Raw genomic sequence first — 24957 nt, 5'->3', positions numbered from 1 at the left:
GCGCTCATAAAAAAATACATTTTTTAACATATCTCTATATTTATATTGATATATATATACGAAATTTAAGATTAATTAATTTATGAATGCATGTTTTTAGTTCTCCAGTCGTACAAGTCATCAACACTGTATTCTTCGTCACTTGAACTTGAATCAGACTGTACTAAAGCTTGTTTGTTGACTTTGCGTTCCTTATTAATTAGACTATTTTTCTGATCATTTATTTTTATAAATCGTTTCCAATTGTCAATCTGTTCATCAATTTCTTTTAGTTGTCTTTTAATATTAATATTTTCTTGTTCCTCAGCCACAATAGTACTAGAAACGGTAGCAGCCAATTTAATTTCTCGCTGAAAGCGTATCCACTCTTCATCTTCGTTTAGATCAGCTTGGTGAGACTGATTTGACTTCTCCAAATCAAAAAACTTGCCAGGTAATGGTTCACATATCCTAGAATCAGAATGTTCACTTTTTCGAGGGGTTTTATCTTTGTATGTACTACTATTTTCGGTTGAAAGTAACTGCTGAGATAATTTGTTGGGGGATATTTTAATCGTATTTTTCTTGGTTAAATCCACATTCAATTTGTGCTGTTTGGAGTTAACATGCACCTTCCAGACACTTGGCTTAATAGCGATCCGGCATATTATGCATGTTAAGATTCCTGAGGCGTTGTATGTATTAGTTTAAGTTAAGAAAACCACAAATGTGTACCTCGAAAACTTAATTCTACCATAACATTGAAAAGTTCACCAATCTTCACTCAGTTCTCAACATATCTTACTATAGAGACACAACCTAATGTTAAACTTTCGCTGTAAAAAGGATGGATTTTGATATTTACCCCCGAAACAGAAAGGTGCCTGTTTCCACAAACTGGGTCCTCAGTTTTGAAGCTATTTAGGAGGTTATAAAAACAAAGTGAATCAATTAACTTTGTCGCAACATAGTTTTGCGTTTTATTACGAAACTCATGTGGAGTTTTAAGATTTAAGTTTTGGGGTGGTAAAGTGGAGAACTAATTCCATTTCTAATTTTCTAATAAGCTTATACCAGATTTCATGGTATACACACACCATCCAACAACTAAATTTCGCTTTTTGTATAGATTCTTTTTAGTTTTTCTGCATCTTTTCAGACTACGGTTTAGTTGATTTATATGAAGTTTGGCCAACACTTTTTAGTTAAGCTTTGAAACGATGGTTTTGTCAGGATAAACAGCTACATAGCTATTAAAGGGAGTTTTAGTGACTAAATATTTCTCCTGGCGTTGTTTTTAACCGTCGAAACAGCTCTTTACCTTCAAAATTCTCGTGGTTATGTGGTGCATACAATGTTTGAATCCCTGTATGAAAGTTCTCACCGCCACGAAAAATCTTTAAAAGTTGTTTTTAAATTAGTTGTATAATTCTGTAACAAATATCTTATGGAAATCTTTCCACTATATAGTACATATATTAAATATGTACATACATATACATGTCTACATAGGTCACTGTAGGTAAACACAGTCATCAACCAGTCACTTCGAACTAATGTATACATATGTACATATATTTACATGTGTTTTGGTAAAGGATATTTTGCTAGGGGTGAATCTACTTTGCCGAGAGGTTTTAAAGAATCGCCTTGATTTTTCTTGCTCCTGTTCCGTAGTGTGCTATTCATGTTCGTAAAATTGTTGCTTTTATTAATTTCGAAAAGATCTAGTAACTAATTGATTACATTTAATGTTCCCTTACAATATACTCGTACAAGATATTTATCGATAACACCATAATCGATATCGATATTAAAAATATACCTATATACACCGAAATATACTTTCTCATTTTCAAAATATACCGATGAAAAATAGTTTTTTTTTTAAATATAGAAGTAGCGAAAAGAAACATTGCTTCCAGCCTAATGAAGTTTTGTATATTTTATACACTACAACGAATTTTAATTTGAAAAAAATATATATTTCTTGTTGATGCATTAACATTGAATAAGCGAATAAGTAACGTTAATTATGTTATGTTATGTTAATTATGATTGGGACACAGGGGAATCTAGGGGTGAACCGGAGCAGAAACAAAAAGGAAAAAAAGCCCCTTCAGTGTCGTTTGTATTGCTGCGATTTACACCGACTCACGCCGAGAGCCGTCTTCGTCTTCGCGTCAGCCGACCGGTAGTAGGAACCGCGACCTCATCGCGCCGTCTCCTCGTCTCTCCGTTGTAGGAGCCCCGGTGCACTCCATAGACTCGATTCTACAACATAGCAACCTAAATATCCTCCCGACGGAGCTGGTGGTCCTGGATACAGGCTCTAATGATTTTGAAACTATCCTTGTGGTCGAGCCCCGTTCGCGAATTGACGATATTAAGCGCGGAAATGAGCAGATTCATCGACAAGCCACCAACTTAGCCGTCGACGTCTACCCGGAGATGATCCAACCCGGGTTCCTATCGCGCGAGGACTGCCGGCCCAGAGCACGGCTTTCGAATGGATCGTATCTGGTGCATGCACACAGCCATAGACCATACCATTACGTTCCATACGGCGCTCACCGTCTCGTAGTTCGTAAGAAAGAGAATAAGTTTCGATTCCACTTACGCTACAAGCTGCCGTAGTGCATTTATTTGCGTTTACCAATTCTCTATAGAACACTCAAATACAGAAAGATACACTTTTGTATATTTTCTCACTCGTCGCTGGACCCAGCTACCGTGATCCACCCCACCACAATCAAAGTGTGTAACTCGTCATTACTATTTGTAAAGGGCTCTGCTATCTTCGCCCACCCTCAAAATACCAACTAACAACAAATAAAAATTATAATGTTTCCAAATCATTAATTTCTGAAATTATTGAAAAATTAAAGGCAGCGAAAAAGCTGCACCTTCGTCTTGCGTATAGACTTCCACCATACCACTTCCACTACCACTACTACCATAGACTTTGCCCACTCTCACAGAGCTTCCAACTGGGGCATTGTCCATTGCCCAGCTGGCACCCTCATGGATGGTTCAGCTGGAGGATTTTTGCCAGCCATCTTGAATATAAAAAAAATTTTTTTTTTTCCAATGTAATTTTTAATGAATTAAATTTCTCATAGCATAATATGGTGATGTATGAGAGTACTCTGATTACACGGCTAAAATGGACAGCAAAAAACGGAACCAAACAAGCGATTAGGTGCGACTGTGACGAAGTGAATCTAGTAAGGGCGGTAAAACAATGGGAATTTAGTACAGCCGAAACAGATTTATCGAATATTGCGGTGCTTTCTCCCCTCATTGTCGTCCTCTAGATCCACTGTGCCCACAAATAATACATTCTAAAGTGGAACAGTGCAACCGCAGATCAATCACAGCTGGTCTCACTCTGCTCGCAAAACCGTTTTCGGATCTGAGAACTAGGTTGTAGCGAAATATTAAAATATTATATATTTCGCTTCCGAACTGGGAACAGGAACATGCACATTCAAAAGACATATTAAATAAAATTATATTAAGTTTATTAGTTTTTATACACAATGAATACAATCCCATTTGCTTTGATTCTTGCTTTAATGAAGAATTAAAATTTTTAATAATATTAATTTGTACATATGTATATAAATATCAAAACGCATATCCATATAGCAGATGCACATCATAGACATAATTTCGACAGGGAATGTTGTTTAGAATTGAGTACAAGGTTAATTTGTGGAATGTGCCCAAGTGGAAGCGGGGTATTTCTCTACTTGGTATGGTTAATCGAAAATGCAACCCTCGTAATATAAATTACATCTGGAAAGAGAAAATACAATATTTTATTTGCATTGATAACGAATCTCATAGTTCAACGCGTTTATACATAGAGAGTACTAATTGTCATGGGCAGTATTGAAAAGGCATGCATATCAGGGTTTCTTTGCCGACTATGTTCTGAAATGCACAGAACTGTAATTCACATATACAGCGACCATGGCCAACGTCTCTGTCTTGTTGAAAAAATTAACGGCTACCTTCCAATAACTGTATGTATTAAAAAACTTAATAACTATACTTTCTATTGTAGCATATATGGTAGTTTAAATACGAAATGAGTTGAGAGTAAATTAATACATACAGTATGTCAAGAAACTCTTGTACATAATATAGATTTTTCAGTATATACATATGTACACACATTTGCATTTTAACAGGTATATTTTGAGTAACATTGTGTGGATTTGTATACAAATAATTGATGTAGCCAGAACAGTTATGTACATATGTTATTCTGTAATTTTATTGTATCCTTAATCTTACATACATATAGTATACAGTTATTAACAGATAAATGGAATCAAAGATGTCTTGGCGAAAATTTCGATTTGTTTCTATTTTACGAACAAAATTTCTTAAGTGCATACCAAGACTTTCGAGCCTCACTAGTTTGTATACCCGATACTCAAAATGAGTATAGTATATTAGATACATATGTGTGTACATACATTAGATTATATGTATATGTATAGCATCATATGATCAGCATTACTAGTCGAGTCAATTGAGCCATGTCTGTGCGTCCATCCGTCTTGCCGTTCGCCTAGTGCTCAGAGACCATACGAGCTATAGCAACGACATTTTTTATCCAGAGTTCTGTGATATGTCACTGTTACAAGTGTGTTTCAAAACATCGCCCCGCCCCCTTTCGCCCCACAAAGGCCGAAAATCCGTGGAATTCACAATTTCAAAGATACGAGAAAACAAAAAACCAAGAATCGTAGATAATGTCCATTTCTACCAAATTGCCGAATCTGGATCAGATCGATCATTTTTATAGCCAAAAGGAACAAATCAGTTTTCAGTGGCTACGCAGCGCCCGACGAAACGTTCAGACACGTTTTCTGTCTCTTCCGCACGCAATCTTTCTCGTTCAATGTAGCCATACTTACTATGTATCGGGTATAAATGTAGAGTTGCGGTCGCAGCAGCAACTCACAACGACAACCATAAAAAAAATGTAAAAGGCAAACAACATAATTATTAGTTATTTACTTCAAATGAAAAATTGCATTCTCCATATACATATATAAATTATTAGTGTATATTATTCATCCATCAATATATTTTTATTTTCAGATTTCACCGACTGATCCGTTGCCAAAAACCATTTGTAGAACATGCTTACATCGTGTAGAGCAACATTATTCTCTTTTAATGCGGCTTACACGAATGCGAGAGGAGCGAAAAATTAAGTTTTTTGAGTACAAGTCACGCAGAGAAATGGTAAGTTAAAGCAAAGTCTATACAACACCAAAGCATTGCATTAGGACGAAAATCTGTGGAAACGAAAAAATCGAAACTCAATATCATAGTGAATGACCATATCTACCAGATTGCTGGGCTTGTAGTAAGTTCTTCTGCGTCCTTATTGGTTTTTTAGCTGACATAATCTATGTGCCATCGTTTAATCGGTTGTTTATCGTGTTGCTCGTCAGGTCAAGACCTGCGCGTTCCCTCCAGTTAGTAACGATTTGTAGTTCCACCTTTGCAACCGCCTTCCTGGTTTTCTTGGCTACCACGACAAACGCCAGAAAACCCAATAGAGTAACCCATTTGTTAAAGCACGATTTCGAAGATGTCAAAAATAATGATCCTCTTGTTCTCAGATATTAGAATGGAATTCTCTGTGGCCTACGCCACAAAATCTTGTTAGAGTGAGATCACCCATGATCTCCCGAGTGTACCCTGCTGGCTCTGCAACAGCGAGCGCTGAATTTGTAGCCCTCGTGGGTGATGCTATCGCTAAACGTAACGGCTTGCCTTACAGTTGCGAGGCATGCCGTGCGGTTGAGAAAGACATGGTAATTTTTATGAGGCAGACAAGGACTGGCTTTAAGGAGCAGACTGTTGGTTTTAGAAACCAATACGATCGGTTCTTAGCCATGGAGTCTAACTTTAGCAGTTTTTAACTGCTGAATGAGTCTCCTATTCGAAAATAGGTAGCTCCTCGGGTTCTGCAAGTTCTAACTAATGATGACTTCAGTAAAAAATTCGACCCAGTAAACCACTTTTCTAGCACTTGACCTTTTAGGGTTTCCGCCTAACCTCCTAAAATTTCTAGCAACCTTTGTTCCAAGTCGCAAAGGGTCCTCTTCAAAAACTCCCAGTAAAGGTTACTTCTGGAGTACCACAAGGCAGTCATCTAGGCTCCTTATTTCTTACAATTTTTCTCAATGACTTGCCTTTGGTATTAACATACGATCGAGTACTTATGTATGCAGAAGATCTTATACTCTGTTACACCTTAATGCCTCGAAATGAAAGGTAATGACATTTCATTGTTCTAGCCCCTAGAACCCCTAGGCCCTAATTTTTGCTCTGCGGGGCTTCAACTGTGATTCAAGTGTGACATTTCCATCTTACCCTTGTAGATTGGTATTAATAAACCTTCCATCCTTAGTTAATCGTGGAAAAATGTATAGTGTGATTGGTATGTACATATTGATCAATAGTGCGTTAGAAGGCCCTGATTTGTTGAGCCGCATAAACTTTATGATTCCTATTCTGCGTTCCTATTCTGCGTTCTTGCATGGCAGTCAATGCATATCAACGTCCAAATTAAATGAAAAACAAACTTCCACCCAAGAAGTCAAGTGGGAAAGCCACCTTTTTTGCATATAATATAATTCAAAGGAATCCGTCCAATTATGATTAAATCCTCGATTTTCGTTTTCACTTCGTAAGTTATTTTCAAAATATTATGGATCAGTAACAAGTGCTGTGAAAGTCGATGTGTGTAACACCCAGAAGGAAGCGTTTCCAACCCCATAAAGTATATATTTTCTTGATCAGCATCAATAGCCGAGTCAATAAACCCATGTCTGTCTGTCGGTCCCAAGGAGCCCCTAGTTCTCAGAGACTATAAGAGCTAAAGCAACGATATTTTGTAACTTTGCTGTCAAAAACATCCATACATTTCGATAGCAGCAGAGTGGAAACAGGGGTACACTACTCAGTCAGCTGTGATTTGCTTAAAAATTTGTTTAAAGTGCATAAAGTCAATAAAAGGCACACACTACTCTGGCAGGTGCCGCTAATTAACAGGCATAGAATAATTACTTCTTTGATTGTACTGTATAGTTAGCTCTTAAGCCTTAGTAGAGCATGTACACTTGGTCAGACTTTGCCGCAAATAAATGATATGACATTGTTAGACGGTGAACATTTTTGTGAACATGTTTCTGAGCGAGCAAATGCGAAGGTACGCTTACGTTACGTTACAGAAAATGAATAGGATAGGAAATAGAAAGACGAGTAAAGAATTTACACTCGGGCGTCGCCCGAACAATTTGTTTGACATTTTTTCAGTGAAATCACACAAACACCGTAGTGTGTTTAAAGTAATTTCAGAGACATGGGAACGAAACTTTCTGCTTTCTTATTGATTCGTTATGATCATCCGAATCTGACTTAAGGAAGGATTCGTAATGATCGAAAGTATAAAAGCGTAATGATTTAGAGGCATGATTTCATGCCGAGCTCTTTTGCTGACCATATTCATTTAGGTGGACTGTACACTTGCTAAAAGTATTAATATTAAACCAATCTTCAACACTTTAAAGGCAAATTCATCAATATCCAGCGTGGAAGGCTCTGATGAGGAAGATAACTTAGCAGAACCCGCAGACAAAACAAATGGCCAACCTGGAAAACAGACCGACGAGTCCATTCGATCAAAAAATACGGTCATAGCTCGTCGAAACACTAATGAAACCCACGATGAGAGTGGGTCTGGTTCAAGGATTAGAGACGGTAAAGGGTCTGGAAACAGTGGGACAGGACATACCACTCCGACATTAAACATAAATTGATGACTGTCAAACTAGTCAATGGTTTAAATAATACTATATGTATATAAACTTATTAATATATAAAAACATATATGTGAAAGTATAATTTTAGCCATTAAAGGAAATCGATCAACTTATTTATATCTATTAAACATTTAAAACCAAAAAAAGGCTGGGTAGCTTGTGCTGTCCACAATATTTGATACTGCTCTTACAAATTGATCATTCAAATAAAAGCTAAATCATATAACACTTACTTTTAAATTACAACTCGAAAATTTTCGAGGAATTACAAAAAAGTATTGCAAAATTATATCGAGACAGTTTAAGCTGAAAGTTGTAAGATTGATCGGATTATCTTAAGTAATAAATTATTTTTTCTCTCATTGACTTTTTAATACTAATCTTTCTCAAGATAGTCATGGGGAACTTCCGTGTGATTAAATGCAGTCGATTGTATATGATGAAATGAAAGGTTAGGACTTCTGCTGAAAATATTTAAGTGTTTTCAAGCCTAGGAGGTGAAGTGAGGAAATAAAAAGCTATCGTTTTTTCTTTTTTATTCTTTATTTAAAAGAGGCTAACAAAAGGTATTTTCATGACAAAAAGGTAAATTTGGAAAAAAAAATTGAATATAATCCATATACATATTAGCATGTTAAGAAGAGGAAGGAAAAAAATTGGCAATTAAAAGCTGTTTTAAGGTTCTCTATAAAATAATCTTCGCACTGCGCTTCCGTCCAGAGACGTCCAGAATCTTTCCATGAGCTCGTTGACTCCCGTTGCACAAATAGGTGGGCAACTGTGTGCAGACTTTATTTTTCTGCCACAATCAATCCCAGTTTTGTATTTTGTAGCCACGGGCCTCCTATCCTTAGCTGCTGTTGACCTGCTAGCAGCAATGAATAGTAATGCTCGGCTCCGATTAGCATGTCGATTTTTCCTGGCTTATGGAAGATCGGATCTGCCAGTGCCTTATTTGTGGCAATAGGAAAGCTTCAATTCTTTGCTTAATCCCGTTAGATTTCATGAGTCCCTTTACTCGTGCTCTGATAGTCCTTAACTGACCTCCAATTCCGTCGACGCGTAATGTTGTGTCTTTTAGTTTGAATGACAGCATTGATGCATTCGTTGAGAGATCAAATTTAGCTCTGAGATTAGCAACCTGCACGTTTTTGGCTTCCAATGCCACTTTTGCTGTGGCCAGTAGATTGTAACTGTAAATTTTAACTAACGGCTGTTGTAACATATGTTCGGTTTACCGCTTCCCAGCTTCACGAAATATGAGAGAAAAACAAAATGGCAATTACTTTCATATACAACCAATAGTTTCAACAAAATCTGCCAATTTTGAATTAAATTGAGCTAGATTGGCCATTTCGCCCACTGTGTGACTCGGCAATCGCTCTGGTGCGTACACTTTCCTAAAATATTACAAGTTTTTATATTCGACTTTAGTTTCTGCCGTGGTCCGATTAAACATTTAAAACAAATTTATTTATGTGAAAACAATAAATAAATCACAAATATGTACATATGTAAATAAAGATATGTAGACTGTGCTTTTAACAATTTATTTATTTCACATCGAATTTGGTACGAAAAATGTTTAGTTATCTTTTCGTTGCCGTCGTTGAAGCTTGCGGTCCAAGTCGCGCATTTTAGGTTTCTTACTATTACCGTGGATTGAAGAAATGAAAGCATTTTCTGAATCCAAACTTTCATTCAAATTGGCAGTTTTTGTTTTAGAATCTAAGAAAAAATCGTCATGGGAGTTAGACAACTGTTTTCTGAAAATTGCGGCACTTTGCGTAGCGCGAGCTTTTGGGTGGGAAGGGGGTAACCACGAAACGGTTTGCGATGTAGAATTGGAAAAGTAAAATGATTTACAACCAGAATCATAAACCTTTTTCCAACCTGCCTCTATTGGATATTTGCGCAGTAATCTTTTGAAACGTCGAAGATATTTTTGACTTGGCTGGGTGTGTGTGCTCGTCCATCTATTAACGCAATAAAGTGAGCACTTATGCCAAACGTTGTATTTGTTGGGACACAGTTTATATCCATGATGGGATTCCGTTACACCAATTCGTTCTTTAATCCGATGTAACCAAAACTGTTCATCGGCTTTTCTGCGTTTGTTTTCCAAATTAGTGTCATCTCTACATACGTAAGGGCTATTTGTATCCTCATCATCATAGTTCTCTGCAATAATTTCTTCTATTGCTTCTGATACCGACGTTGATTCTGTAAAATATTGTTAGTTCACATTATAATTTTTTTTATTTTATATATTTGTTTGTTTTAAAATTGGAAGCCAAGGTTTTCCCTGAAACATAGCTGGTCGCAGCGTTTTATCTAGGCACGTATCCCAGTACACTCAGTTCCTATACATGTACCCACATAAATACATACATATGTTCATATAATACATGGCAAAAAGAGATCAAGCGTTATGAATTACGAGGTAATCTACTCCCGCAACGCGTTTTTTTTCCTGCGGTAGAGAATGTGACACCGGGGAACTTACATATTTTCTTTATTATGGCCAATAACAGAGCGACTTTTCATAATCTGGTAAATAGCTAGTATGTGCTATTTTTTAATGCTGCGTGTTTGTTATCTTCGATAGTTCAAAATTGTGAATATGGTACAAATTTTATTCGGTGACATATCCACAGGAGTCTGGAAAACAATTTCGTTGCTCCAGCTCTAATTCTCTAGGCGTCAATCTAGACGGACAGACAGACATATGTACATAGCTACATATATTGAATATGGTACTCATTAAAACCATATTTTTGATACAAGAACAAATTATTGGGGTTAAAAATCTAAGCTATGAGCAGCTATGTTCAGGTTCATACAATCAACTTTTAAAGAATGACTACCATGAGCAATCGTTGGATTTAGGTCTATCATTTAGGCGTTGACGCTTATTGCATTTCGGAGTAGTCCAATAACAACAATGAGGTTTTGTTACGCGACTCGAATCGTTTTTGTATTTGTATTTTTAATTATTGTGCAATTTTTTTGCACCTTTCTATGTGCGTCTGAATGGCATCGGAGAATTAATCTCGGAGCAATATATTTCTGCACTCTGTCTATCTTCATTCTACTTCTTAAAAAATATTTAATTGATTTCAATACCGTCCCGATAGTACTTCGTAGGGGGCCAAACGGTCCATTACACACACCTCTCTGTCCCTCTGGCCATCCTATGAAATGCCATCGGGAAGGTTTAATGGAACACAGAAGGTGGACACACAGGAAAATCCGAAAGAGAGAGAACGAAGCAGGAGAGTCCGTTTTTTGTTGATCATAATCATAATGATCCGATCTGAAACAGAACCTTTTTAGAATTCTGGTTAATTCGATTCTCTCATATCTTCAGTGTTGGAGCTGGCATCGCAACTCAAAAATTAGACGATAAGCTAGAGGAACAGACAGACAAACATGACTATATAAATTCGGCTCTTAATTTTGATGAAGACTACCTTGTTTTTATACATATAAATGTATTTACATCTTTGTACATGTATATTCATGCAATATTATGAGCCGATTACAACCCCTTACATACATATACCTCACTCACTGCGCCAGGCACCACTGGACCCCTTCTCTTCGAGTAAAATTACCGGGTCAAATGCACATTAAAATATTGCTCTGGGAAACTTTGTTAAATTTTACATATGTATGTATATACAAATGCACATCTAGCAATGGGTAACAAAACAATGCACGGTTGGTTCAATAAATACATTTAGAAATGTCAACATGTTAATGTAAATAGAGCAGTACCATTTTGCTTTTTTACAAGTCCACGCTTCTTCAAGCGATTCAAAAGAAGAGGAGGTAAACTCATTTAAACTAAAATCTTATATTTTTTTTTAGCTGGAACAGATTAATTCTAATTTACTGTAGAGGTGGAAAAACATCGATGATACCATCGATGCATCGATGTTTTTTAATTTTTTTAAACATCGATTGTTTGTGGCGAAACATCGATGATTAGTTTTATGTCTTGACCCGTCTCTCTGAAAGAAAAAACTAAAGAGAGAAGGAGAAGAAGCACGAATGGTACCCACTTGGTGAGCTATTTTATTTTCGTTGTTAAAACACTCTTTTAAATATATAGGTTGGGTTGGCTTGAATGTGTTGGCAAAAGTACATTTAAACAAGCACAGGATGTTGAGAAACAGTTGGCATTGATTCAGGAAGGGCCAACTCGTTGGAACAGTTAAATTAATAATGGAATTTTTTGAGGAATACAGACGAAATGATGCCTTTCAAACCTGCTGCCCAGAAATATCTGTGCGTCCCGCATTCCACCGGATCTGCTAAACTGCTGCTAAAGTTTCGGTCTGTAACGGACGGAGAAATGCAAGGTCGGATAACATGCGGATTTGTGGAGAGGCCAAAATAATTCAAGTGGTATATACTTTGGCAAATTCCAGCACCAAGGTCAAACAAAACTTCATACAAATCTACTTCAATTTTTAATGGAGTCCAAGGTTTAACGTTATATTGTACTTAAATGTATAGGTTTATTACAGAATATTTTTTCTCTTCAAAAAGTTATTGAATATAAAAACCTTATTGAATATAAAAACCGGCCGGGAGCAGTGATTAACAACGGCTGCAAACACTTATGTTGCTTTTTATTTCTAATGATTTCTCTCTCTTCGCAGTAACGTTTTTGATCTACCGTATGTTATTAGTATGTTATTCAAAATTGGGCGACTTGCTCTCACATAACTGCTCCACCCAAAATAACACACGAAATACCTTACATGTACCATTTTCCACGGTTTCAAATCGACGCAACAGTTGGACGCTCTCTTGACTCACAATCCAAATTAGCAAGCGTTATTGCCTGAATGTCTATTTTTAGCAATTTTCCATCAGGTCACATTATTTTCAGAAGGAGTTGTCAAATAGACAAAGTTAATTCAACGATTTATATTTTTGAATTTAATGGTAATATGGCTGACGTCGTTGAGCCACTAACCTTGTCTAGAGGTAATTTGTATACATGATGATTACTTCGATGATTGTTTATAAGTTAAAAATTCCTTGATTCAGATGTAAAAAGATCAATAGAGCTGCTCGAGAAGCTGCAAGCGAGCGGGGACTTTCCAACAACCAAGCTTGCTGCTTTACAGAGGGTTTTAAGCTCAGACTTTATGACTTCTGTTCGAGAAGTTTATGAACACGTATATGAGACGGTTGATATACAAGGTTCACATGATGTTCGTGCTTCTGCGACAGCTAAAGCAACCGTTGCTGCTTTTGCTGCCAGCGAAGGACATGCGCACCCTCGAGTAGTTGAACTACCGAAAACAGAAGAAGGTAGGTGGGCTTCAGGGTTTCAGATATTTATTTATGTATTTTGAATATATTAATGAAGCATACACCATCTACCACAGTAGAAAAATATCATCCCTGGTTGTAGAGTACTGAAATACACAGTATTATTTGCATATTGTAGGTCTCAAATACGAAACTGGTTCATAACTGGATCCAACTTGTGGCCAGTTTCGTTTTTTAACAAAACTTGGTATATTTCTAGCTTAAAATCGAAAACTTTAGCTTAGCTTTATTTTCTTCAAAAAGTATTCTTGCTCTTTTATAGGCGGTTATTAATCTATTCTATCTAAGCTATTAAATTGAATCGGTAGGTTATGTTGTTAACCGAATACAAGTTCGTATGGACAATCTCTTCCCATGTCAGTAGTGCTCAAAGACTATAAGAGCTAGAGCAATGATGTTTTGGATCCAGACTTCTGTGATAAGTCACTGCCACAAAAATATTTCAAAACTTCGCCCCGCCCACTTCCGCCCCAACAAAGGACGAAAATCTGTTGCATCCACAATATTGCAGAATCATAGATAATGACTATATCTATCCGGTTGCTGAATCTGGCTCAGATCGGATCATTTTGATAGCCAATTTACTCAGACACTTTTTTGGTACTGCTCATCTAAAGACACTTTTTCTGTGAGCGCTTGATTAAAAGTGTCTCTTTAAGTTTTAATTGTGAGACACGATCGTGTGTCGGGCTCAACAGGAAAAACGAAACACATAACACAAGCGAAGAGACAAAAAGTGTTCTGTTCAGTGAGACACCGTGTCTGCGTGGTCTTTTTCTGTTTCATCAGTGACGAGACAGTACAGGGAAAAAGTGGTGACCGTTGTTTGCAAACTATGATATATATTCGACTTTACCACATATTAAACCATGTAAGCAACTAAACTGGTCTTAATTCTTTTACAGGACTGGGTTTCAACGTAATGGGTGGCAAGGAACAAAATTCTCCAATTTATATATCTCGCATTATACCGGGAGGAGTTGCGGATAGACATGGAGGTCTCAAAAGAGGCGATCAATTGCTGTCAGTCAATGGAGTGGTATGTTAAAACCTATAAGTAACCTTATATTTTTCTATTTCGGCGTTGACATGCAATGACTGCACCACCAAATGGCCAAGTGCTTCAAGAATCAATAAAACTACCGCTAAAAAAATCTACCGTTTTTTATGTAATCTCGTTATTATCGCATTTAACATGTTTTCGGCATAATGATCTTCTAATGTTCTACTGTTCAGTTGTTTATCCGAAAATAAGACGGCAGTTGTTCAGGAGCTTATAGTATAGTATAGTATAACGCACACAAATAACGTTTAGTTCGTTCTCTTTCGTAGTGACCAGACGTGTTTTACGCTCCGCTTCTTTTCCATTTACTTTGCAAATACAGCCGGTATTTTTCCTTATAAACCTTGATAAAATCTTCTTTAACGCGAGTGCATGCCTATTGTTTTTATGAAACTTAATTTTTGAAATAAATTCTTTACTTCTTTGCTTCTATAAAGAAGCAGATCACCCACGATCAGCCGAATGTCCCCTGCTGGCTCTGCGACAGCATAGTGCACGCAAAATGGGCTGGATTTTCTGGCCTCGTGAGTGATGCTATTGTCAAAGATAATGGGTTGCATTACAGTTGCGAGGCATGTCGTGCGGTGGAGAATGATATGGTGGCTTTTATGGGGCAGACTTCGAAGGGCTTTAAGGAGCTGACCGTTGGCCTTAAAAAGCAATACGATCGGCTCCTAGCCATGGAGTCTCAATTTGGCAGTCTGCAACTGCTGAATGAGTCTCCGAGGCGTAAAAAGTTTACTCCGCGAGATCTGCAAGTGCCAACCGTCACTCAGCCGTGCGCCGCCGAAAAACTGACTCCGACCACTCCAAGTGTGCAGCAGTTGATCTCGTTTGCCACTCCAAGGGCAACGACAGCTGCTGGCGATGCGGATTCGGTAGCCGAATTCATCGCTTCGGAGAACGTGCAGCCAAGTACGTCTGCAGCGTCCGTGGTGTCCGCATTTATCACATTCCTTTGATTATCTACGCTAACTTTAGTAAAACTGTGTTTTGTCATATTTCATAATGGCTTTCTAAAAAATTCAATTTTAATTTCAGTCGGTTGAAGGGGAAAACCATGAAAAGGCAGTTGAATTGTTAAAACAAGCAATCGGTTCTGTAAAACTTATAGTTCGTTACACACCAAAGGTTCTCGAAGAGATGGAAATGCGTTTCGATAAGCAGCGTAATACCCGCCGTCGTCAATAGTCCAAATTTAAAAAATAACAAAGTATTTAAATTTATGTGTTTAAATAAAACCTTAATTTTATTAACTTAAAACTCTGTTGATTGTTGCTCGAATAAAGCGACATGAATAGCTATAATCTAATGTTAAAAAAATAATTTGATGTTTATATTTACTGAATAATCTATAATGTTTATGTTTCTACAGAAACTTAACTATACCCATTATATACAAAGTTATCATAAATATTTTAACGAATTGGCAAATCCAGTAGGTGGACTATTGGATTGTCATGTTGGCTCAAAATCGTTGAGAACAACACATAGATTCTCAGAAAATAAAGTATCTCTGTTGAGTAAAAAATACTGTTTTTTATTTTCTCAATCCGGAAAATACAAACCGTAGAAACGAAACAATAAATATCAACATATAAGATATATGTATAATAGACACATTTTGTTCATTATTAACATACTTTGTAAGACACATGTACAGAAGCACACTACTCTTTTCTTTTCAACTATATTGTATAACTAACACAAAATCGATAAACCTTTCTAATGTACTTTGTTAAACACAGCTTCCAAGCGTCGACAATACCAAAACATCGATGAAAACGATTACTTCAACAACAAAATACGAGTAATGCAACAATAACCAGCCTTGCCTCGAGCCCTGCTGGTACTATTGATGTATCAGGTCATTGCAGATTCATCATCTTGCGACCACTCAATTCGCTGCAAAACCGACTAAATAGAATCGATTCCGTGGGATTTGGGATTCGCTTTATTCGGTCCGTTAAAATCTGTGATTCAGCTTTCGCATAGCTTGGAATCCCTCGCCCAAAACGGATTTAATGAAGCAGGTATTCCACCGAAGTCGAACGGCTGTTCAGGCAGGCGCATTCCACCGGATCTGGCATCTCATACTCTGCTGAAGGTCGGATAACACGATCTACTAAGTCCCTGGTGTTCACAATCCAGTATTCCAGACAAATAAGAGCTTTAGGATCAGCGTAACAATTACTAAGGTGCAGATGGAGACCGTAAATCCAGACAAAATTCAATTATCGATTTCTGGGATGTGAGTGTTCTCGAATCAGCCACCCATTCGGTTGAGCTGAAATCCTGGAGCGAATTCTGTTTTCTGTTAGTGCTTTGTTTAGCAGCTGAAAGTCGTCAGAGTAAGCTTGCTGTTTGAGATTTCAGATTATGCAGTTGAATGCATGGCGCAGCATTGAGTGGTGGAAGCGAAATAACCAGGCGACATTATGTGAGCAACGAATGTAGGAGCTGATGTTGGTCAGCTTTTCGAGTAGTTTAGGTTAGGAGCCTGTCACTCTTAGGGCCGTTGTGATACCATTCGACGCACACCACTAGCAACGCTCGACCAAGCCACGATCCACCCTCTCTAAGATAGGCCAAACCCGACATCTCCCTCAAAGTTCCATATATTACAACAAATTTCTTGTGGATTGACGTCGATTGACGATTGGCGTCTACCGTGTCGACGCCCCGACCATGGGTGGTGTGCTCGTGTGGGTCTCGGTGGCGATCCTTGTGTTGGACCGACGGCTAGTTTGGGAGACGAGGGTTTACGACATGGCCCCAGGCTTAGTGCTAAGAATATTGCCTGGGAGGCTTTCTATGATGTCGGCGGTGATCTATGGCGTGCCGGCTCTCCTACTTCTCTCTTTGGCTTTATAATAGCTCGGTCAAACTTTTCAGTTCTTAACGCTCAACTACCTATCTCGTTTTGCACAGGACCCTAAATAGTTTTACAGCTTCGTAAGCAGTAAGCGTAGAACGTTCGCACACCCATCCTCGCTATTACCTAAATTTACTTAGCAATAACAATTGTGACATACATATGCAACCTTAAATTAAAAAGGAGTATATAATCATATTAGCTTAGTTTGATACAACTAAAACCAATGTGACATATAGTGACTAGTGATCTAATTATGAGCCACTTGCGTTTACCACTAGGAAAGCCAAATAATAAATAAATAAGTAAAATAAAAAAAACCTTCCTCGTCCCTGGCGGAATATGCGAGAAATAACGGCCAAATATGTTGAATAAATGAGTAGATCGTGTCGTGGCATGAATCTTCGAATGAGCGGTCCGGACCAGCCAGGAACCTATTAATTATTACTAACGTCATCAATAATTAAAAAATATTTTTATTTGTATATAAACACTTTTATAACAAAACTAAAAACTAAGAACACAAGCACGTATTTTCTAAGTTAGATTTTATCCACGGAATAAATTTGCTTACTCGTGTATAAACACCCGGATATCCCTCGCGACCACATCCGACACCCCAGGAAACTATTCCGACAATAAAAAACTTAACTCCATTAGACAACAGCAGTGGTCCTCCACTATCGCCTTGACAGGAGTCCATGCTTGGTCGTCCGGCGCACAACATTGTTGAGGTAATTCGGGTACTTTTATATTTCTGATTTCGGCATTCTGTAACAGACATAATCGGAACTTTTACTTGATTAACAATGGAAGGCAGCTCTCCTCCTTCAGAAGTTCGTCCCCAACCAACAACAGTACCAATTCGACCTAAAAGTGAACAATAAATCGAAAATTAATAAGAGAGAGGTATGAGATAGTAATGTAAGCAGTGACAATACAGAAATACTTGACCTAGAGCTTTAGAGCTTTACAATATTGTGTCAAAGTTTACCTTTGTTTCATTGCATATTTACCAGTATAAAATTTTTTTTTAATATTTTTACACGCTAAACTCATTTTAGAGTCGTTCGCTGGTGTAGCAACACCGGCGACTATTCTTAGCGGTCTGGCATCTTGATCTCTGACTTCGACGCTAAACAAAGCTGTGTTAGACTTAGTGATAATTAATAAAGAACATTAATCAGAACTCAAGCGTACATTGGCCAACCCGCCAAACATATTTGGCGCATTGTTTTTGATTGCAGCCCGACACTAGGAGTATTCAAATACATGGATTGTATTTATGTGCGCACGGAGAATTCGCTTGGACAGGTCACAGTGAAATTATTCAATTCTAAGTCAAGAGTAGGACCAGTGAAAAAACAGCCTCTGCCGAAGCTTGAACTATGCGGTGTACATCTACTTTCTCAGTTGTATAACAAAATCACGGCAATATTCAGTAAACACATTATTACATCTTATTTTTGGAGCGACTCCCAGCTCGTATTGCATTGGCTGCAACAACACTCAGTCACCTTATCGACCTTTCTTGGAAATATAGCGTCCGATATCCAGGATATAACTTCTGATGGAAAGTGGCGCTATGTGCCAACACATCAAAACACTGCTGATATTCTGTCACGAGGCTGTAACGTTAGCGAGTTGATCAAGTCTCCATGGTCTTCGGGTCCTACGCTTCTAGTCGAGGATTCGCTAAACTGGCCCGCCTCTGGTAAAAAACTTGATGTTGACAATGACGTGGTTAACTCGGAGAAACGGAAAAGTTTGTTCGCTGCCGTAGAGGAGACAGATAATATACTCAACATCGTCGATAATATCAGCCCGCACACTCACAGTCTTCGTCTCATTGCTTGGATGGTTAGGTTCATAAGGAGATGTCGGAAGCAATCGACGTTTACCACAACCTCACCGACGCCAGATTAACTTCGTTTTGCTTCACACTGCCTTATTGCGTATTTGCCTGTTGGTGTCAAAGTCCAAATAAAGGCTGAGTTTTGTATTCGGTGAGCTGTTATCCACCACTTTGTACTCTAATGAACTCGAAAATTACCCCCCCTCCTCTTCCTGTCATCATAACTTGCCAATATACAATCTTTATGAGTATCAATTCTGAGGATTCCTTCAATGCTCTGATTATGTTCTACGGCTAAATATTATCGAATGTTTAAGATCATAATTGAAATTTATAAATTAAGTAATAAATACCTGCAGGATCGTAATTGTATCGGGGAAGACAAACTGGCTTTATAATTTTTGAAAATGCAATTGGTTTCCTTAATCTTAGCAGTGCAATATCATTATTGTATGTGTCAGGATCAAAGCTCTTATGTTTTATTACAGCTGTTACAGCACGTTGAATGGCCTGAGACTCAGAAGTAATTTCCTGATCATGATCTCCGAAAATTATTCTTATTTTTGATCTGCGCAATTTTTTGACGCAATGAGCTGCAGATAGAACATAATCCTTAGTTAATAACGATCCACCGCAATGAAATTTTCCATCGTAAATAATTCGTGCCATCCACGGATATTGGTTTACGCCTGTTGGTTTTCCGCCAACAATTCTTATTTCTTCATTTGAAAAGCCACAATCTATAACAGTAATATTTTCATTAGTAAACAATTATGTGGAAATTTGTATCTCAGGAAACTTATAAAAACAAAATATTTGAAACTTATTAACGTTTAAATGAATTTCTAAAACTACCCTTGCAGATCGTTTTGGACTTTCCGTAGCCTTTGCTGCAATTACAATAAATTTGTCCATCTTTTTTCCTTTGCTACTGGTGCTTCCAAAGTAAAATCTTCTTTAATGAATAATTTAAGTTAACTTTCTTCTGCCTTGTATTGTGTACACAACTTTCCATTAGCTGATAATTTTATAATTTGTACATTCCTATTTTTACACAGTTTAACTGTACATAGTTGAACTCTAAACATTAAACATTAAACATACAAGATTCGAGTAGATTTACTTAGCATCCCGAAGAAAGCATTTCCGAACCCCTTACTAGGATAAAGATAAAGTGTTGCAGTATTTGTCAAAGTATGTATAAGTAGAAGAAAGCAATAAGATTTTTGATTTTTGCTATATAAAGGCGTGCCATTATATGATTGACGGTTCAAGCACTAGCGTGTGACAAAAGAAAACTAAACAATAATATAAATAAATAAAAAACAAATGGTTCCTATATAGAGGTACGAGTACAAATGTATGTGCATATATATGTAAAAAAACAAACACGAATTGGAAATAAGCCAAGTAATGTAAATTTTCACAAATTCAATATTATTTAGTCACATTCTTAAAAATGGTTTAACTTTCAACAAATATATTAGTATTTGTTTTGTTCGCATTTTGATATTTATCATACAGTCACTGAAGACTACTTACCACAGTCGCAATTTTTTAGGCTTGAATTTTCAGTATACTCAACATCATCTTCTGTGTCAAGTCCAAAAGCGTTTGACACCCCAGAACTTATTCGAAAAATAGTATCAAATAAAAATTTACTGGTTCTTTTATGAATTATACTTGTAGTTGCAGATTCATTGAAAGCCTCATACTTTTCCGAACAAATTAGGTTGGCATAACTTAACAAGGCCAACATCCAAAATAATAAAATATGCTTTAAATTCATTTTCACGAATCAGTTATCATTGTTATATAGGGTTATTAGGGTTTTATAGTGATCTACATTTATATAAAAAAATCAAAATATACATATGTATATATTCCACTATATATTTACATATGTATTCGTTTTTATAAGTATGTCTATATGGACATATGTATATATTAAATTTTTTCGTGTATACATATATGAATGTGTAATAACAATATTTAGTTTATATATATGTATTTAACTAGTTCATGTAAAATAAAATATATACTAATTTAGTTCACCTACATATACGTATATGTAAATGCTTTACGTATGTAGCGTACAAATTATTTTGCTTCTATACGAAACTTGAGAGCAGCCAGCAAAACAAACGAGCAATTAAAGTTGCTTTTAAATTTTTGTTGTTGGCCGAAAAAGCGCAGAAGCAGAGCCGCGCTATGGTCCCAACGACCACTTTTGTTCGCCAAAACCTAATTAACCTAAAAGTCAAAAAAGCTGCGTACCAAAAATGTGTATAGATGTCTCCACATTTACAAAATCAGCTGTTCCACCCAGCTGTTGTTATCAAAAAGCACGTGCAACGACATTTTAATAACAACTTTAAATCTCTGATTAAATTTTTGTGATGATTTTTAATCAGTTGGGCTTGTACTACGTGTTTTGAGTTGTGAACTGTATATAGTAGTTGTGATGTCTTCGTAATTGTAGTTTAAAGTGAGTCGTTCAAGATGTGGCAACTAGTAAGGAAAACTACATTTTGGAAAAGGTATACAAAATGAGTCCTACCTAGTCCTACCCTGAAACCTTTTGTCTGTTGTAGATATATAGATTATTGTTTCCACTTTCCATTAATAGATCATACCCTCAAATTTTAAAATGCACAGTTGCTTGCCGTATGAAATTCAGAGAAAATGATTTGATTTGATTTGGTGACATTATAGATACAATTAGTAAAGTTTTTGAAGATAGGAGCAAGAAAATTTTTTGTCGTTTGGCAACAAAATGAAACTAATGCAGGTCAAATTAAAAAATGTTTGAACGAAAATGTGTATGTGGATTGGCTCGATAAACAAAAAAGTGTAGCCGTTCCAAAAGCAAAAAAAGTCAGTGGAACGCCCTATACTGTTATATTTCTAAAAAGGTCGCTGAGCACGAAGAAGTCTGCAGATCTTATTGTATCAGAGGGAGGAAACATCAGTTTATTGATTCAAGCGGCACGCATGGCCGCACGAGGCAAATCCGACCTCGAATCACCTAACGAGGCGTTAGGTACCGTTTTGCATTGGGCCGTCATTGAGTGGATGTTAGTCGAAATCTCTAGATGAAGCCAACCGCACGCATAGTTTATACCGCCGCATCATATGAGTGATATCGCTGACCGCTGTTCGCCATGAAGGCTCTATTGCATCGTCTAATTCAGCAACGTGGTGCCTGCAAATCCCAACTAACTCGCGTGGCTATGGAGGCTCAAGAGTTTGTACAGTCATGTACTGGACCGACTGGTTGCAACTTTCAACCGCTTTATGGAGCTATTCACCGAAGCCATACGTGACCGGAGCAGTCACGACAATGAGCACGACAACTCAAATCTACTGCTATCAAACACTGTGGAACGCTTATTTGAGGGGCAAACTCAACTCCTGGAGAGGATTCGGGACTCATCGGGAACCACAGAGCTGCAGTTCGAAAAAATACGCATTCCGACATTTTCGGGCAGATACGAGGATTGGTGTCAGATTAGTGACTTGTTCTTATGCTCAGTCGACAAGAAGAGTAGTCTGTCCAAGTGCCAAAAGTTGCATTATTTGAAATCATATCTGGATGGTGAAGCGTTGTCTCTAATAAAGCATATTCCCATATCGGATGCCAATTACCAGGACGCATGGGAGATCACTGATTGCTCAGTCGTTCATTCAAAACTTTCTTTCGTTGCCAACCGCAAAGGGTTTAAACATCGCCGAGGTGCGTAAAATAGTGGACACCGCCGACGAAAGTATAAGTGTTCTACATGCTGAGCTGCGACAGCCGCGATGTGTGGCTCATCCATATCTTGCTCTCAAAGCTAGACCCTGATCAAGATCATACCGATTTGTATCCGAAGGCTGCTACTGTGCTTGTACGAGACGCGTACGTGGATGATATTCCTACTGGTTGCGATAATATCGACGATCTCGTTGCACTCAAAGATGAATTAATTCTGCTGTTGAGCCAAGCTCAATTTAAACTTCGAAAATGGAGTTCAAACTGTTGGTCACTATTCAATTCGCTGCCAAAGGACATTTGTGAGTATCCACTTGAAGCCCTAAAGGGAGATAGCCCAATATGTCAAGGTTCTTGGAATACGCTGGGACCCGGCTGTGGACGAGCTTTCCTTCAAGTTGATCGCCGAGAGTACCTAGGCTATCGCCGGATAGTACTTGCGGTACCTTGTCGGGCACAGGATTACTACGAAGGTCCTGCCATGCGGAGATACCGACAGTTATCGCCGAGAGTACCTAGGATATCGCCGGAAAGTACTTGTGGGACCCTGTCAGACTAAGAATTACTACGAGGGTCTTTGCTATTCTGAGATACCGACAGGTATCTCCGAGAGTACCTAGGCTATGGCCGGATAGTACTTACGGGACCCTATCGGGGCTACTACCTGCCCCCAAGCCTCACCCTACAGCAGGCGACGACGGTATCCTGGCAATTCATTGGCAAGCAGATCGGGTACAAGGCCGAAACTCTAGAACCGGATATGGTCTGGGCCATGTTCGAGGACTACGCGACCAATGGGACGGCTGAAGAGAGATAAACTCAACTGGCCACACATACCCTTTGATGTGAAGGAAAAGGCCACACCTTGACAATCGCAGGCCAACTTACTGGTGGAACGCTGCTATAGGTAGCGCCAGGCGGGAATGCCAACGCAAAAGACGACTTTACTAGCGTTCGAGACGTTCCCCGGAATTCGAGAGGCTCCAAGGAGAATATAAAGAAAGCAGACGCTGCTTGAAGAGACAAATCAAGGATGCCAACCGCAAATGCTTCGAAAAGCTTTGGGATGACGTAGATTCGAACCCTTGGGGCTTCGCATACAGGCTGGTAATAAAGAGACTACGAGTGTTGTTTAACTGTGACTGCTGGTTTACATAGTAGAAACCCTATTTGTGGCAGCCCAGAGGGTGATGGATAGAATTCCGCCACTTGAAATATAAGCCACCACGGAAGAAAAAGTCCTCAAAGCTCTACAACGGATCAAGAACGGCAAAGCACAAGGACCTGATCGGGTCCCAAATACCGTTCTCCGCACAGCCATTGAGACCAATCCACAAATGTACGTGGGTTTATCCAATGCGTGCATGTCCGAAGGGACCTTCTCCATACCATGAAAGCGACAGCGGCTAGTCCTCTTACCCAAGGAAAACAAGCCGGCCGAGGAGCCACTCTAGACCACTCTGCCTGCTCGATACAGTGGGTAAGATTTTCGAGCGCATAATCCACACGAGGCTAGAGAAGGCAGTAACGCGTCAGCTTTCACCGAGACAGCACGGATTCGCAAAGGCAGGTCCACGGTGGACGCAATCGGCGAGGTATGTGAGATAGCAAAGTGAGCAATTGATAGCACCCGATGGATGTATGGGACCAAAGAATATTGCATAGTGACAACACTCAACGTCCAAAATGCATTCAACTCTGCCAATTGGGATCACATACTAGAAGCACTGAGAAACTTCCAAATACCGTTGTATCTGCAGAAAATCATCGCGGACTATCTAACTGACCGAGTGCTCATATATGAGACGGATAAGGGGACACGTGAGCATCAAATCACTGGAGGAGTTCCCCAAGGATCGGTCCACGGCCCGCTGCTGTGGAATATCATGTATGATGGAATCCTCATGATGAATATGTCAATTGGTGCCACGGTGATAGGATTTGCCGACGATATAGCAATAGTCGTAGTGGCAAAATAGATAGAGGCAGAAGAAATCTACAACGACGCGGCATAGCGCGCCAGAACATCGCTAACCGGGAGGGACCTCTCATTAGCCACCCACAAAGCGGAGGCGGTGCTCATAAGCAGCAGGAGAGTAGTGGAGACGGCCACGATCCGAGTAGGTGACTGCACTATCAGCTCCAGTCCAAGCCTGAAGAACCTGGAGTTCATGATTGACCACAGACTCAGCTTCAAGCATCACATGGCGTATGCCAGCA

At 38.4% G+C, this 24957-nt stretch overlaps 5 protein-coding genes across 7 annotated transcripts; 2 read left to right on the top strand and 3 right to left on the bottom strand.

The window, feature by feature from the left end:
* Positions 1-15: 15 nt before the first annotated feature.
* LOC4802123 (zinc finger protein 830) lies at positions 16-1799 on the bottom strand. The gene is made up of 2 exons (XM_001359067.4): positions 1583-1799; positions 16-678 (listed from the first exon to the last, which is right to left on the bottom strand). The coding sequence occupies exons 1-2, from the start codon at positions 1666-1668 to the stop codon at positions 81-83; spliced, it is 684 nt and encodes a 227-aa protein (XP_001359104.6). The 5' UTR covers positions 1669-1799; the 3' UTR covers positions 16-80.
* Positions 1800-3736: 1937 nt separating this feature from the next.
* Positions 3737-8064, top strand: LOC4802122 (uncharacterized). Its single transcript, XM_033383615.1, has 3 exons — positions 3737-4010; positions 5101-5247; positions 7587-8064. The coding sequence occupies exons 1-3, from the start codon at positions 3867-3869 to the stop codon at positions 7833-7835; spliced, it is 540 nt and encodes a 179-aa protein (XP_033239506.1). The 5' UTR covers positions 3737-3866; the 3' UTR covers positions 7836-8064.
* Positions 8065-9347: 1283 nt separating this feature from the next.
* Positions 9348-11787, bottom strand: PQBP1 (poly-glutamine tract binding protein 1). The gene is made up of 2 exons (XM_033383610.1): positions 11619-11787; positions 9348-10061 (listed from the first exon to the last, which is right to left on the bottom strand). Exons 1-2 carry the CDS (start codon positions 11680-11682, stop codon positions 9424-9426), a joined length of 702 nt encoding a protein of 233 aa, XP_033239501.1. The 5' UTR covers positions 11683-11787; the 3' UTR covers positions 9348-9423.
* A 909-nt stretch (positions 11788-12696) lies between these two features.
* Positions 12697-15579, top strand: veli (L27 and PDZ_signaling domain-containing protein veli). Of its 2 annotated transcripts, XM_033385871.1 has the most exons (4): positions 12697-12839; positions 12903-13169; positions 14096-14229; positions 15295-15579. In XM_033385871.1, the coding sequence occupies exons 1-4, from the start codon at positions 12698-12700 to the stop codon at positions 15442-15444; spliced, it is 693 nt and encodes a 230-aa protein (XP_033241762.1). In that variant the 5' UTR covers position 12697; the 3' UTR covers positions 15445-15579. The 2 variants fall into 2 exon arrangements, with proteins under 2 accessions (XP_033241762.1, XP_033241763.1); XM_033385872.1 differs by lacking the exon at positions 12903-13169 and having other exon boundaries at positions 12702-12839.
* Positions 15580-17584: 2005 nt separating this feature from the next.
* Positions 17585-21112, bottom strand: LOC4802120 (trypsin-1). Of its 2 annotated transcripts, none has more exons than XM_033386000.1 (3): positions 21043-21112; positions 19337-19723; positions 17585-17998 (listed from the first exon to the last, which is right to left on the bottom strand). In XM_033386000.1, exons 2-3 carry the CDS (start codon positions 19650-19652, stop codon positions 17643-17645), a joined length of 672 nt encoding a protein of 223 aa, XP_033241891.1. In that variant the 5' UTR covers positions 19653-19723; positions 21043-21112; the 3' UTR covers positions 17585-17642. The 2 variants fall into 2 exon arrangements, with proteins under 2 accessions (XP_033241891.1, XP_003736671.2); XM_003736623.3 differs by lacking the exon at positions 21043-21112 and adding an exon at positions 20526-20879.
* Between the last annotated feature and the right edge of the window lie 3845 nt (positions 21113-24957).

Source organism: Drosophila pseudoobscura, chromosome 2 (assembly GCF_009870125.1).
Source record: "Drosophila pseudoobscura strain MV-25-SWS-2005 chromosome 2, UCI_Dpse_MV25, whole genome shotgun sequence".
NCBI classification, from domain to species: Eukaryota; Metazoa; Arthropoda; class Insecta; order Diptera; family Drosophilidae; genus Drosophila; species Drosophila pseudoobscura.
The sequence above is the reverse complement of the archived record's forward strand: the minus strand, read 5'-3'. Positions and strand labels throughout refer to the sequence as shown.

Excerpts from the sequence above, each read along its gene's own strand:
- LOC4802123 (XM_001359067.4), bottom strand. The coding sequence starts at position 1,668 with ATGAATAGCACACTACGGAACAGGAGCAAGAAAAATCAAGGCGATTCT. Across the intron at positions 679-1,582 it reads GTAGATTCACCCCTAGCAAA|ATACAACGCCTCAGGAATCT; the intron begins ATATCCTTTACC and ends TTAAACTAATAC.
- LOC4802122 (XM_033383615.1), top strand. The coding sequence starts at position 3,867 with ATGGGCAGTATTGAAAAGGCATGCATATCAGGGTTTCTTTGCCGACTA. Across the intron at positions 4,011-5,100 it reads ACGGCTACCTTCCAATAACT|ATTTCACCGACTGATCCGTT; the intron begins GTATGTATTAAA and ends TTTTATTTTCAG. Across the intron at positions 5,248-7,586 it reads ACAAGTCACGCAGAGAAATG|GCAAATTCATCAATATCCAG; the intron begins GTAAGTTAAAGC and ends AACACTTTAAAG.
- PQBP1 (XM_033383610.1), bottom strand. The coding sequence starts at position 11,682 with ATGAGTTTACCTCCTCTTCTTTTGAATCGCTTGAAGAAGCGTGGACTT. Across the intron at positions 10,062-11,618 it reads ACTTGTAAAAAAGCAAAATG|AATCAACGTCGGTATCAGAA; the intron begins GTACTGCTCTAT and ends AATATTTTACAG.
- veli (XM_033385871.1), top strand. The coding sequence starts at position 12,698 with ATGTCTATTTTTAGCAATTTTCCATCAGGTCACATTATTTTCAGAAGG. Across the intron at positions 12,840-12,902 it reads GCCACTAACCTTGTCTAGAG|ATGTAAAAAGATCAATAGAG; the intron begins GTAATTTGTATA and ends TCCTTGATTCAG. Across the intron at positions 13,170-14,095 it reads ACTACCGAAAACAGAAGAAG|GACTGGGTTTCAACGTAATG; the intron begins GTAGGTGGGCTT and ends ATTCTTTTACAG.
- LOC4802120 (XM_003736623.3), bottom strand. The coding sequence starts at position 20,772 with ATGAATTTAAAGCATATTTTATTATTTTGGATGTTGGCCTTGTTAAGT. Across the intron at positions 19,724-20,525 it reads CCTAAAAAATTGCGACTGTG|ATTGTGGCTTTTCAAATGAA; the intron begins GTAAGTAGTCTT and ends TTACTGTTATAG. Across the intron at positions 17,999-19,336 it reads ATACAATTACGATCCTGCAG|GTCGAATTGGTACTGTTGTT; the intron begins GTATTTATTACT and ends GTTCACTTTTAG.